Source organism: Papio anubis, chromosome 10 (assembly GCF_008728515.1).
Source record: "Papio anubis isolate 15944 chromosome 10, Panubis1.0, whole genome shotgun sequence".
Classification (NCBI taxonomy): Eukaryota; Metazoa; Chordata; class Mammalia; order Primates; family Cercopithecidae; genus Papio; species Papio anubis.
The window spans coordinates 2,201,818-2,214,416 of NC_044985.1; the positions used below are offsets into that span (position 1 = coordinate 2,201,818).

Here is a 12,599-nt window from a genome sequence, read left to right on the forward strand (position 1 = left end):
AAGTCAAAGAAGCATTTGCTTCAATTTTACCGTGATGATCTGATGATCCAATATTTTGACTGGCTTCTACAAAATTCCAAAATTTCTCTTGACTGTCTTCTGCTAAAAACTCACTGGGAGAAAAGATCAGAAATAAAACAACTTAATAAAATTTTCTAATATAAGCTATATGACTAAAGAGAGTAAAAATAAGTTTTGAAGTTTCCAAATGTCCGTAGTTTGACTTTCAATCTATAATATATAATACCCCTTTATGTATATGTTTTTAATGATAAGCAAGTCCTACCAGCGTATTAGTTATCAATAACTTGGCCTATGAACTTTTTCACCTAATAGCTATTTCTTAAGAAATTTTGAATAATAAAAACATAACACGGAAGTCTCAATATAAAGAAAGCTTATGAAACCCCACTGACAAAAATACTATGAGTAGTGGAAGCAGAACTAGGAACTGATGATTCTAGTATTAGTTCTGTTTACTTATTTTCTGAAAGGCCGTACAAAGAACAAAAAATATGTTTTGCCTAAAGTTCTCCCACAGTAAAATATGAACCGCAGAAAAATTTCTGGGAGACTAAAGGCAGCATGTTGTAATCTTTTAACACCCCTAAATCCAAATGTTCAAGATCACCAAACTTAGTTTTAAATTAGCACTGATCTAACAAAATCAGATCCAAGAACTTAATGCCATCTTAATTTTTTTTCAACTTTACACTACTAAAATAATGGCCAATCTAAATTTCCCTTCATTCAAGAGTCTAAAACCCCTAAAAGGAAATGCATGCAGTAATTGAATGACTCATGTCAACTGCTTATCTTCTCCTCTGAGCCATAATACTAATGCAGTAGTGATCTTTCACTGTCTTAAAGCAAACTACAGATCTGGATCTCAGCTTACCTAGCCAAAGGAAGACCTTCCCATTACATGTCAACACTGAGGTGTACAATCTCACTCTACTCCACAGCTAGACACAGAAATATGGGAAAAATAAGACACATTTCCCAGTAATGCACAGCTTCTCTAAAAATAGGTTTCTGAAAATACCCATTATCATAATATATTAAATTTCTTAATGCCTCCTTGAGAGTAGTATTTTTCTAGGCTTTCTAGTAACTGACATAGACACCACACCAAGCTTAGCATAGCTTATAGTCTAAGAAAACAAGTACTAAGACAGATACACCAGGATGTGCAAATAAACACTAAATTAATTAATTAAGGGCACATTCACAAGATAAGCAGAGAAGGGCAAGGTGACACACTCACCAGTGTGGTGAAAACTAAGATTCAATCAGGCTAAGACTCTCCCAGTAAAGGCCACACACAAATACATGCTTTTCATACAATTACAGGGAAGCTTCTTGAAACATACATTCTTTTCACCCCACTGCCTACATAAGTCTTACAAGGTCTAAACTTGGAACAGTCCTAATATTGCTTACTAGATCCACTGAAACCACCCAGGGGAGAGAAGAACAATACAAGACATTATTAAAGAAATGCTGCCTTTTTTTAAAGCATATTTTTGTTGCTTTTTGTTTTTTTAGCTTCTTATATAACTTATTCCACTGAGTATAAATTATGATTTTACAGGCCGGGCGCGGTGGTTCACACCTGTAATCCCAGCACTTTGGGAGGCAGAGGTGGGTGGAACATCTGAGGTCAGGAGTTCGAGACCAGTCTGGCCAACATGGTGAAACCCCATCTCCACTAAAAATAGAAAAAATTAGTCGAGGGTGGTGGTGGGCGCCTGTAATCCCAGCTACTCAGGAGGCTGAGGCAGGAGAATCACTTGAACCCAGGAGGGGGAGACTGCAGTGAGCCGAGATCGCGCCATTGCACTCCAACCTGGGCAACAAGAGTGAAACTCCCTCCCCCTCCCCCCAAAAATCATGATTTTACAGATTATATGATGTCTGGGATTTGCTTTAAAATATTCCAGTGCGGCAGGAGAGAAGGTAGTGGTGATGGTGGTTATTGTACTTAAATTGATAATTGTTACAACAGGGTGATGGGTGCAGAGAGAGTACATTATACCATTCTCTCCATATGTACATGTTTTGAAATGCCATAATCTAGGACAAGTTTTTAATCTACAACACAAAAAAAGCTACAAACAACCAGAATGAATGCCCACAAGATAGTACAAATAGGGTAGCAACTTGTTTTCTTAGATTTCCAAAGCTATTGTGGGAGATCAGCATTGGTCTTCCTTCTATGTAGAACTAGAAGGAGAGAAGAAACTAATATTTAAGGAGGGTCTATGACGTGAGGGTCACTAAGTTTGGCATATTTACTTGTGTCCTCAAATCCACACAGCCACCCTCAGATATAACCGTTTTTCAAGTAAATAAGCTGTAATTCAGAGATGCTACTAACTTGTTTACAGACAAAGAGTGAGTCAATGGAAAAGCTGAATATAAATTCATGTCCATTTAATTTATACTTCTATCATGCTACATTCTGGGTCATTACAAAATTTAGCACTCAATAAATGATTATTAGTTTTGATTTTAATAATACCTGCTTATGTAATATTTCTGTAGCTACAGCTGCAGAAAACACACTTAGTGTTTTACTTCAATTAAAGATAAGTATCACTTCATTGACAACCACAAAGCTACAACTCCTTCACAAACATCAGGTCCAATCTAAAAATACACAACAGGAATATTTTTAGTCCCTGAGGGATAGACGCAAGGAAGGCAAAAGATCTGTGGTGGCCGCATGCCATAAAGTGTAGTAAAAGATTCTGACCCTTCATCCTTAACCAGATGGACAGAGTACCTGGATCCTTCATCAGGGTCTCCCACAGACATAAGAATGAAGAATGGTGGGCTCTGCTAGCTCTGGAGGTGAATACTAAGTGGATTCAAATAAGCATAGTTCATTTCTATGAGTTGCCTACATGTCGTATTACCTTGGCAAACTGTATACCAACAGCCACAGGAGAAGGGGCCTAAAAATAGTAAACCAAAATGGCAATGTAGCTCTTACTTCACATGCCAAGGAAAAAAATTAATAAAAATTAAAATAAAACAAAATGGCAAATGACCAGGGATATCATGAAAGGGGGAAATGTTTGTGATAAGCAAGTTGATGAAGAAAACAGTATACCCAGTTCGCCTCACAGTGACCAAAGAAACTGAAAATATCAAGCAATTAGGGCTGGCAAATTTAGCATTCTTTCTCAAAACTCCATAGTTTTATGCCATAGGAATCTTCTAGTACAATGATCAAGAATGTACGAATATCAAGAAATTAGTGTAAATGAAAGTGAAAGTAACGAAATGTAATTCAGGGTAAGAATGTTAAACAGAGGCCGGGCACGGTGGCTCACACCTGTAATCTCAGCACTTTGGGAGGCCAAGGAGGCGGGATCACCTGAGGTGGGGAGTTCCAGATCAGCCTGACCAACATAGAGAAACCCTGTCTCTACTAAAAAAAAAAATTACAAAATTAGCCAGGTGTGGTGGTGCATGCATGTAATCCCAGCTACTCAGGAGGCTGAGGCAGGAGAATAGCTTGAACCTGGGAGGCGGAGGTTGCGGTGAGCCAAGATCACGCCGTTGCACTCTAGCCTGGGCAACAAGAGCAAACTCCATCTTAAAAAAAAGAATGTTGGCCGGGCGTGGCGGCTCACGCCTATAATCCCTGCACTTTGGGAGGCCGAGGCGGGCGGATCACGAGGTCAGGAGATCAAGACCATCCTTGCCAACACGGTGAAACCCCGTCTCTACTAAAAATACAAAAAATTAGCCGGGCACGGTGGCGGGCGCCTGTAGTCCCAGCTATTCGGGAGGCTGAGACAGGAGAATGGCGTGAACCCAGGAGGTGGAGCTTGCAGTGAGCCAAGATTGCGCCACTGCACCCCAGCCTGGGCGACAGAGTGAGACTCCGCCTCAAAAAAAAAAAAAAAAAGAATGTTAAACAGAATCTCACAAAAACAACTGTTACAGTTAATTTTACAAAATGAATCCGAAAGTGATAGTAAATCTTGGCCAGGCGCGGTGGCTCACGCCTGTAATCCCAGCACTTTGGGAGGCCGAGGCAGGCAGATCACCTGAGGTCAGGAGTTCGGACCAGCCTGGCCAACATGGTAAAACCCCGTCTCTACTAAAAATGTAAAAATTAGCCAGGCGTGCTGGCACATGCCTGTAATCCCAGCTACTCGGGAGGCTAAGGCAGGAGAATGAGAATGGGCTTGAACCTGGGAGGCAGAGGTTGCAGTGAGCCAAGATGGCGCCACTGAACTCCAGCCTGGGCGACAAAATGAGACTCTGTCTCAAAAACAAAGTGGGGCTGGGGGGAGGGGTTGTAAATCTCAATGACAGATTTATACCAAACAAATCATCCAAAATAAGATTAGCAAAAAGGAAAAGAAAAACTTTAGTTTTTAGGGTCCAAGCTCAGGCGGTCTAGCTCAGGCAGTCTCAAAATATCTTCAGTCACTGTTTTTTTGTTTGTTATTTGCTTTATTGGGCTTTTTTTCCCCACCATAAGAACTCTAAAAAAAGAGCCACTTCACATTTACTACTATGCCGTATCTAATAAAGTTCAGACACTGGAGAAGCTGGAGCCATTTATCAAGTTAGTGATCACTATGAAATATATACAATGGTTTTGTCTTTGTTTTGCCACTTCCATGCTGAGAAAGAAAGGCAGAGAGAGGCGATGGCAGGAAGTCTATTTAGCAGAAAGTCTGCTAGGCTCCTGAGCTAGTCAAGACCGGCTGCTGCATGCCCCTTCCCACTGGTCCTTTTGGCAATATCAAATGAGGCTTTCTCTTTAAGAGGTGCAACCATTCGTTCACATAATCAACATAGCAAAATTCTTCATCCACATTTTTCTAGGAATTAAGGGGAAAATGTTAGAATACAAAACTCTAGAGGCCAGGCGCAGTGGCTCACACCTGTAATTCCACTACTGTGGGAGGCCGAGGCAGGTGGATCACTTGAGCTCAGGAGTTCGAGACCAGCCTGGCCAACACGGTGAAACTCCGTCTCTATAAAAAATACAAAAATAAGCCAGGGGTGGTGGCTTACGCCTATAGTCCCAGCTGCTAGGGAGGCCTAGGTGGGAGGATGGCTTGAGCCCAGGAGGCAGAGGCTGCAGTAAGCTGAGATCACACCACTACACTAGCCTGAAAAACAGAGACAGACCTTGTTTCAAAAACTCTCAAAAAAGAAAAAAAAAAAAAAAATTCTAAATTGAAGATGAAGAAGGCAGACCACTAGGCTGATCGAAGTGATGTGACAGTCCAAATTTCTAGCACGTTCAAACACTGAGACTTACCAAGTGCTTGCTGCTCAGTCTACCCACACTTATCCTTTGGATAGTCTCTGCTAGTTCCACCTCTAGATTACTCGAGATACAATCAAATAAGTTTCCATCCATAAGCATTTAAGCCCTACCTATACAGACAGATATCTCACTATATTTACTTACAAACACTAGCTGAAAAGCACACTTGGAATACAAAATTTCTCATGAAATTATTTACTATATTGTGTTTCACTAATTTTAAGACAACTGTTGTTTTATGAAAAATTCTACCCATTTTAATTGGAAGGTAATTTCTTTCTCTCTTTTTTTTTTTTTTTGGACGGAGTCTTGCTCTGTTGCCCAGGCTGGAGTGCAATGGCGTGATCTTGGCTCACCGCAAGCTCCGCCTCCTGGGCTCAAGTGATTCTTTCACTCAGCCTCCCAAGTAGCTGGGACTACAGGTACGAACCATCACACTCAGCTATTTTTTTTTTTTTTGGAGAGATGGGGTTTCCCCATGTTGCCCAGGCTGGTCTCAAACTCCTGGACTCAAGCAGTTCACCCACCTCAGCCTCCCAAAGTGCTGGGATTTACAGGCATGAGCCACTGTACCTAGCCACCGTTTTTATCATTTAAAAAGAAAGACTGAGCTGCATGGGCATAATCTCCTAATCTGATGCTCAGGCACACGCCAGCACGCACAGCTAATTGTTGCTAGGCTAGTCTCGAACTCCTGACCTCAGGTGATCAACCCACCTTGTCCTTCCAAACTGTTGGGATTACAGGCGTGAGTCACTGCACCCAGCCTTCTTCCAGGTTCTTATGGGAAATAAGTCCTCTTTCCCCCACGTTGCTAAGCCCTCTTCTTTTCCTTTTATCAATCACCTCTTAAAACTTCCTTCAAATAAGGAGAAAATTCGAATACAACTGTGCAGGCACAATGGCTCACATCTGTAATCCCAGCACTTTGGGAGGCCAAAGTGGGCAGATCACATGAGACTGAGGAGTTCAAGACCAGCCTGGCCAACATGGTGAAACCCCATCTCTACTAAAAATACAAAGAATAGCAGGGTGTAGTGGAGCATCTCTGTAATCCCAGCTACTCGGGAGGCAGAGGCATGAGAATCCCTTGAACCCAGGAGGCGGAGGTCACAGTGAGCCAAGATCTCATCACTGCACTCCAGCCTGGGAAACAGAGCGAGACCTGTCTCCAAAAATAAATAAATAAATAAACACAACTCTCTCTTCCCTTGTTATGCTTTTTGGAAAGTAATATACTAACTTATCCAACACAGTTATTTGTCTAAAGTTCTACATATCTCTATAAACTCACATAGCCCTTGTCCTACTGAATGATGCTATGCCCTAACAGCCTTTGTACAGTACATACCACAGTGCACACTGAAAGAGGCTCTTCATAAATGCATTTGATGATAATCTCACTGCTTAAAAAGCTCCTGAATGTTCACTGTCAGAGCCTATATTTATACTCAAATACGTGGAGGGGAAAAAAACGTTCTCTTACCTGGCTTCTAACAACAATGGAGTGGAAAACCATTTTGTTGTAAGAGAGGTTGTAATGGCTTTTGAGTCGGCCTTTACTGAGGAGAACAGCCACAGAACAGTGAGTACAATCAGAACTCCCATTTTATAGCAAACTCCTAAAAGGAAAAAAAGAAAAAAAGTTTTGCTACAAGGAAATTTTTTTTGAGACGGAGTCTCGCTCTGTCGCCCAAGCTGGAGTGCAGTGGTGCGATCTCGGCTCATGCAACCTCCGCCTCCCAGATTCAAGCGATTCTCCTGCCTCAGCCTCCCAAGTAGCTGGGATTACAGGCACGCACCACCACACCCTGCTAATTTTTTGTATCTTCAGTAGACACAGGGTTTCACCATGTTGGCCAGGCTGGTCTCAAACTCCTGACCTTGCGATCTGCCGGCCTCAGCCTCCCAAAGTGCTGGGATTACAGGCGTGAGCCACCAGGCCCGGCCTGCTACAAGGTAATTTTAACCTCATACTTGGAGACACAAAATAACAATCCTAATACTTGGAGACACAAAATAACATAAGTTAGCAAAACAGAAATGCTTCTGACATATAATAGCACTTAATATCTAGCTAGTCCAACAGATATTTGCTGAGTGACTGATACTGTAACTGAAGGCATTTAGGTTATTATATTCTTTCCTACAAAGGCTCTGCTTCATTTCCCAAGGAATATACACTATACAGGGGTATAAAAATCAGTTGGTGGCACACCAGCTTGCACACAACCATACTGCATAAAGCAGGAAAGCAAAGCTGAGATAGATGAAAATATAAATGATGGATATTAAGGGTTGAACTGTGTCCCCCAAAAAAGATATGGAAATCCTATCCCCCAGTACCTCGTAATGTCAACTTATTTGTAAATACAGTCTTTACAGAGGTCATCAGTTAAAACAAGGTTATTAGGTGGGCACGAATCCAATGACTGACGTTATAAAGAGGAGAAACCTAGACAGAAATAGACAGCACAGAGGGACAACTATGTAGAGACCCAGGGGACCACCAGGGGAAGACAGAGGCACACACTAAAATTATACTGTAAGCTAAGCAATGCCTGAAACTACCAGAAGCTGAAGAGTCAAAGACAGATTCTCCTAAGAAGAGTTCAGCGGGAACGTGGTCCTGTGAAACTTTGATTGAGGATTTCTAGCCCTGTGAGACAGTAAATGTCTGTTGTTCTAAGGCACCCAGTTTGTGATACTTTGTTGTGGTAGCCCTAGGAAACGAACATAACGGGTCTCAAATGTAAACTCAGACAGGTTCTGAAATAAATGTAAACTTTTAGTGGCTTGCCAAGCCAACTGTCCCCATCCACAAAATGAGGGATCTGGGGTCACTGGCAAAGCGGATGGCCATAGAATGCAGGCCTCCTGACTCCCTCAGTAGCCGCTCCAAGCCTATCAAGATCCTCACAGAGAGCATCCAGACAATTTCAGAAAAAGGTGTCCAGCTGCAGATGTCTCTGATTTTCATCCCAAAAGTCCACCTAACAGAACCCTAATCAGACCTCCCCTGAGCCACAGAAAAGTCAGTATCCAAGCTCTACCCATTTGAATGAGAGCTAAAGGGGGATGACTATGTGGGAAGCACTAACCTGTCCTTGGCTTCAGGATGTTCGCTCTGCTAAGGTTCACTTCCGTCTCATCCCAGTTCCTTCGTACTGCTTATAAAATCTATCATTGAGGGAGGCCGTCCACATTGGGGACCAGTCAATACCTTCCTTTTATAAAAAGCATCATTCGTGTTAACATCCTGCTTCATATAACACACAATATCTCTGAAGAACGATGGGCAAAAGCAAAATAAACTACACCAAATAGAAAAGTGGCTCTTAGAAGCATTTTAAGTTTAGGCACTGCCAGCTTCTTTTGAAACAAAAAAAAATTAATAAATCAGCCAGGCATGGTGGCATGCACCTATGGTCCCAGCTACTTGGGAGGCCGAGGTGGAAAGATAGCTTGGGCCCAGGAGGTCCATGCTGCATCTGGGCAACAGAGCGGGATAGGAGGAGAGCGGGACAGGAGGAGAGCGGGACAGGAGGAGGAGGAAAGAAGAAAGAAGGAGGAGGAGGAGAAGGGGAAGAGGAATGGGAAGAGGAGCGGTCTCTGGTTTGAGTATGTCTTCATTTTATAGGCTCCCTTATCACTCTGACCCTAGGGGTCCTTAAATGTTGCTTATAAAGACGAACAGTCTGAGATAATGGCCATCAGAATGTGCCATGCGGTGTTGCATGATCATAGGCATTATACTTGCGGCATGATGAATAAACAGAAAACACTCTTTAACAAGTTCTAGGCCCAACTATCAGCAACCATCTGTAGGAGGCTGAGCGGGGAGGATCGCCTGAGGCCAGGAGGTGGAGGTTGCAATGAGCAAGATCATGCCACTATACTCCAGCCTGGGCAACAGAGCAAGACTCTGTCTCACGAACAAAAAATAAAAATAAAAAAATTAAAACACTATCTCTTGCTTATTTATCTGCAGTAAAATATAGGGAATATTAATAAATATTATGAGCCAGGCATGGTGGCTCACACCTATAATCCCAGCATTTAGGGAGGTCAGCCCAGGAGGATTGCTGGAGGTCAGTTCAAGACCAGCCTGAGCGACACGGATCCCACCTCTACAAAAAACTTAAAAATTACCAGGGCAGGGGTCCTAGTTACTTGGGAGGCTGAAATCAGAGGATTGTTTAAAGTTGCAATGAGCAGGGACAGCACCACTGTACTCCAGCTGGGCAGTGAGATCTTGTCTCAAAAAAAAAAAAAAAACCCTTTACACTTTTTGGAAAACAGGAGAGGCATGAAAATTCTAAGTCATCACCAACTTTTTCTTCTCCCTTTTTAAACTAATAGTTTTTTTTAGTTTAAAAAAAAAAAAAAAAAACAGACTCCTAGAAAACAATATGCAGGCCCAGCAGGGTGGCTCACGCCTGTAATTCCAGCACTGTGGGAGGCCAAAGCAGGTGGATCGCTTGAGCTCAGGAGTTCGAGACCAGCCTGGGAGACCCCGTCTCTACTAAAAATACCAAAAAGTAGCCAGGTATGGTGGTTGCTTAAGCCTGGAGGGTGCGGAAGCTGCAGTGTGCCAAGAACGTGCCACTGCACTCCAGCCTGGGTGACAGCTGTCTCAAAAAAAAAAAAAAAAATGCAATCTGCAAGTTTATACATGGCCATCTGAGATTCTATATATATGATAGTAGCAAGGAAAAATATTAGGAAGTATCCTTTTAAAGAAACAAATTAACTTCTCAAATTATTAAGCATAACACACATTTACTATGTATCTATTAGCAAAACCATTTCCTGTGAACCACATAAATCTAATTTCAGCTAGAAGTGGTTATTATACATCTGATATGAAAATGATCACATCAGGCTGGGCGTGGTGGTTCACACCTGTAATCCTAAGGGAGGAGATCACCCCTCATATTGTCTTATCCCCAATTTCTGCCTCTAAAGAAAGAAGTAAAAACTAAAATGCAGAAATGAAATCCACAAGCAGACAGCCCCGCACCACACCCTGGGCCTGGTAGTTAAAAATGGACCCCTGACTTAATGGGTTATGTTATCTATAGATTACAGACATTCTACAGAAATGCACTGTGAAAATCCCTGTCCTGTTCTCTTCTGTTCTTACTGGAGCATGCAGCCCCCAGTCATGTACCCCTTGCTTGTTCAATTGATCACGATCCTCTCACGCGGACCCCCTTAAAGTGGGACAGCAATTGCTCACTTGGGGAGCTCCATTGTTGGAGATGTGAGTCTTGCCAAAGCTCCCGGCCAAATAAAACCTTTCCTTCTTTAACTCGGTGTCTGAGGGGTTTTGTCTGTGGCTTGTCCTGCTATAATCTTAGCACTTTGGGAGGCCAAGGCGGGTGGATCACCTGAGGTCAAGAATTCGAGGCCAGCCTGGCCAACATGGTAAAACCCCATCTTTACAAAAAATACAAAAAATTTGCTGGGCGTGGTGGCACGTGCCTGTAATCCCAGCTACGTGGGAGGCAGAGGCATGAGAATCACTTGAACCCCGGAGGCAGAGGTTGTAGTGAGCCGAGATCGCCTCATTATTGCACTCCAGCCTGGAAGACAAGAGTGAAACTCCATCTCAAAAAAAAAAAAAGAAAAAAGAAAATTATCACATTGTCTTGTATTGTTACAGGGAAACTTAAAAAAGAAAATGCTCACAGACAGCTGCAGGAAAATTCTAAAAGAATTTTCTTCATAGTTTAATATATTCCCCTGAAGTTCAATGTGCATTATAAATGTGCTATGCTACTATACAAGTATTATGCTCACTTCCTTTAATAAGTTTCATGTGGCCAGGAGTTCAAGATCAGACTGGGACATAACAAGACCTCATCTCTACAAAAAAATAAATAAGAATTTTTTAAAAATAAGCTTCAGCTAAGTTTATCAAAAGGAAGTCAAGTGTTGCTAAATTCGACTTGCTTAAAAAAAAAAAACCAAAGTGAAAGGCTACAATCATTCCAAGTTTTTTGGTGCTGTTAAATAGCTATTTAAAAGGTCTTCAAACGCTTGCAAGTGTAAGATTATTGAAAGAAAGAGCGCACTTTACACTAAAATTGGCTGGCAAGTGCATCAGTGAATGTTTCCGAAACAGTTAGTGTGGCACAATAAGGCAAAAGACCCCAGGACTTCAAACGAACAAAATATGCTCCTTCTCAAATCTGGCAAGAAATGCAAAACAACTGCAGATTCTGGCCAAGGAACAAAAACAGTTCACATCTATAAGTTATTGGCGACGCTGCAGATCTCAATCTGGCAGGTCCCACACTAAAAGTGAAACCGGATCATCCAATTTCCAGCCAACAGATCACAGTATTAAACGAAAACAGCAACCAAGGCACATCAACCCGAATTCATTTTAGGAAAAATAGAAATCTATTTTAAAAGGCACGTCGTTCTGCAATCAGGGTCCAGCAAAGTGCTGGTTCTCAACTCACTGAGGATCAAGCTTGGTCTAAATTCATGGTAGGACACTTCCCCCACTTCCTTCTGCACTTGGGCACAAGGATCCAAAGCTCTTCAGAAAAGGTTCAAGATCTCTGAACAGAGCCAGCCGCCACCCCCGCGGAAGCGATACCTTGCCAAGACCACCACTGAGGGCAACTCAGGGCGCTCGCGAAAAGGGGAAGGGATGGGACACCAGAGGGGAAACTGAGTCACGGTAGAGGCGAAAGCTCAATGTGACGGGGGCACAGGGTCCCCCTGCGCCCCAAACCCTCTCTCCGTCCATGAGGCCTCCTCACGCCACCCCTGGGTACCTGTCACCGGCAGCGCAGCCGCGGCACACGCACCGCTCGCGTCTCCCTTGCCGCCTATGCCCGGGCCGTGGTTAGTCCGCCACAGGGCCAGGGACAACGCCAGGGCGGGGCGGGGCTGCAGCGGCGGTGCAGGCTGCGCCAGTGAGAAGCCGACACGCGCCTTTCCCGCGGCTCGGCTCAACACCCAGCCTCGCAAGGCAATTGCCCGGCTGCCGGCCGCCCTCTTACTTCCGCTTCCTAAAGGCGAACGCTAGAGGACTTCCGGCTACCGAGTCGCGACCTAGCAGGCCAGAGCGTCAGGCGGTCGGCGTCTTATCTCCGAGCAGGGGCGCCCGGCGTCTCTCCGCACTTCCGCTCTCCAGGGTGGCGGGTCGGCTGCCAGTCCTCAAGGTCTTGGGAAGGTTCGTTGGGCCAGCAGCTGAGACCCGAAAGTTAACAGTCGATGAAATCCAATTTGGACTCTGGGACCTACTCCGTTAAACGTTCGTTAAAAGCTGACT

General features: G+C 43.5%; 1 protein-coding gene across 3 annotated transcripts in view; it reads right to left on the reverse strand.

Annotated features, from left to right (window-relative positions):
* UGGT1 (UDP-glucose glycoprotein glucosyltransferase 1) overlaps window positions 1-12,325 on the reverse strand; it is a 106,876-nt gene extending 94,551 nt beyond the window's left edge. The window contains exons 1-3 of one of the 3 annotated variants that reach the window (XM_021923442.2): window positions 12,100-12,325; window positions 6,792-6,927; window positions 31-113 (exon numbers count right to left, since the gene is read on the reverse strand). In XM_021923442.2, the coding sequence (XP_021779134.2) occupies window positions 31-113; window positions 6,792-6,913 (205 nt within the window). In that variant the 5' untranslated portion in view covers window positions 6,914-6,927; window positions 12,100-12,325. Of the gene's footprint in view, window positions 1-30; window positions 114-6,791; window positions 6,928-8,406; window positions 8,533-12,099 lie in introns of those variants that run through there. The other 2 variants (XM_021923444.2, XM_021923443.2) reach the window with 2 other exon arrangements.
* Window positions 12,326-12,599: the final 274 nt, after the last annotated feature.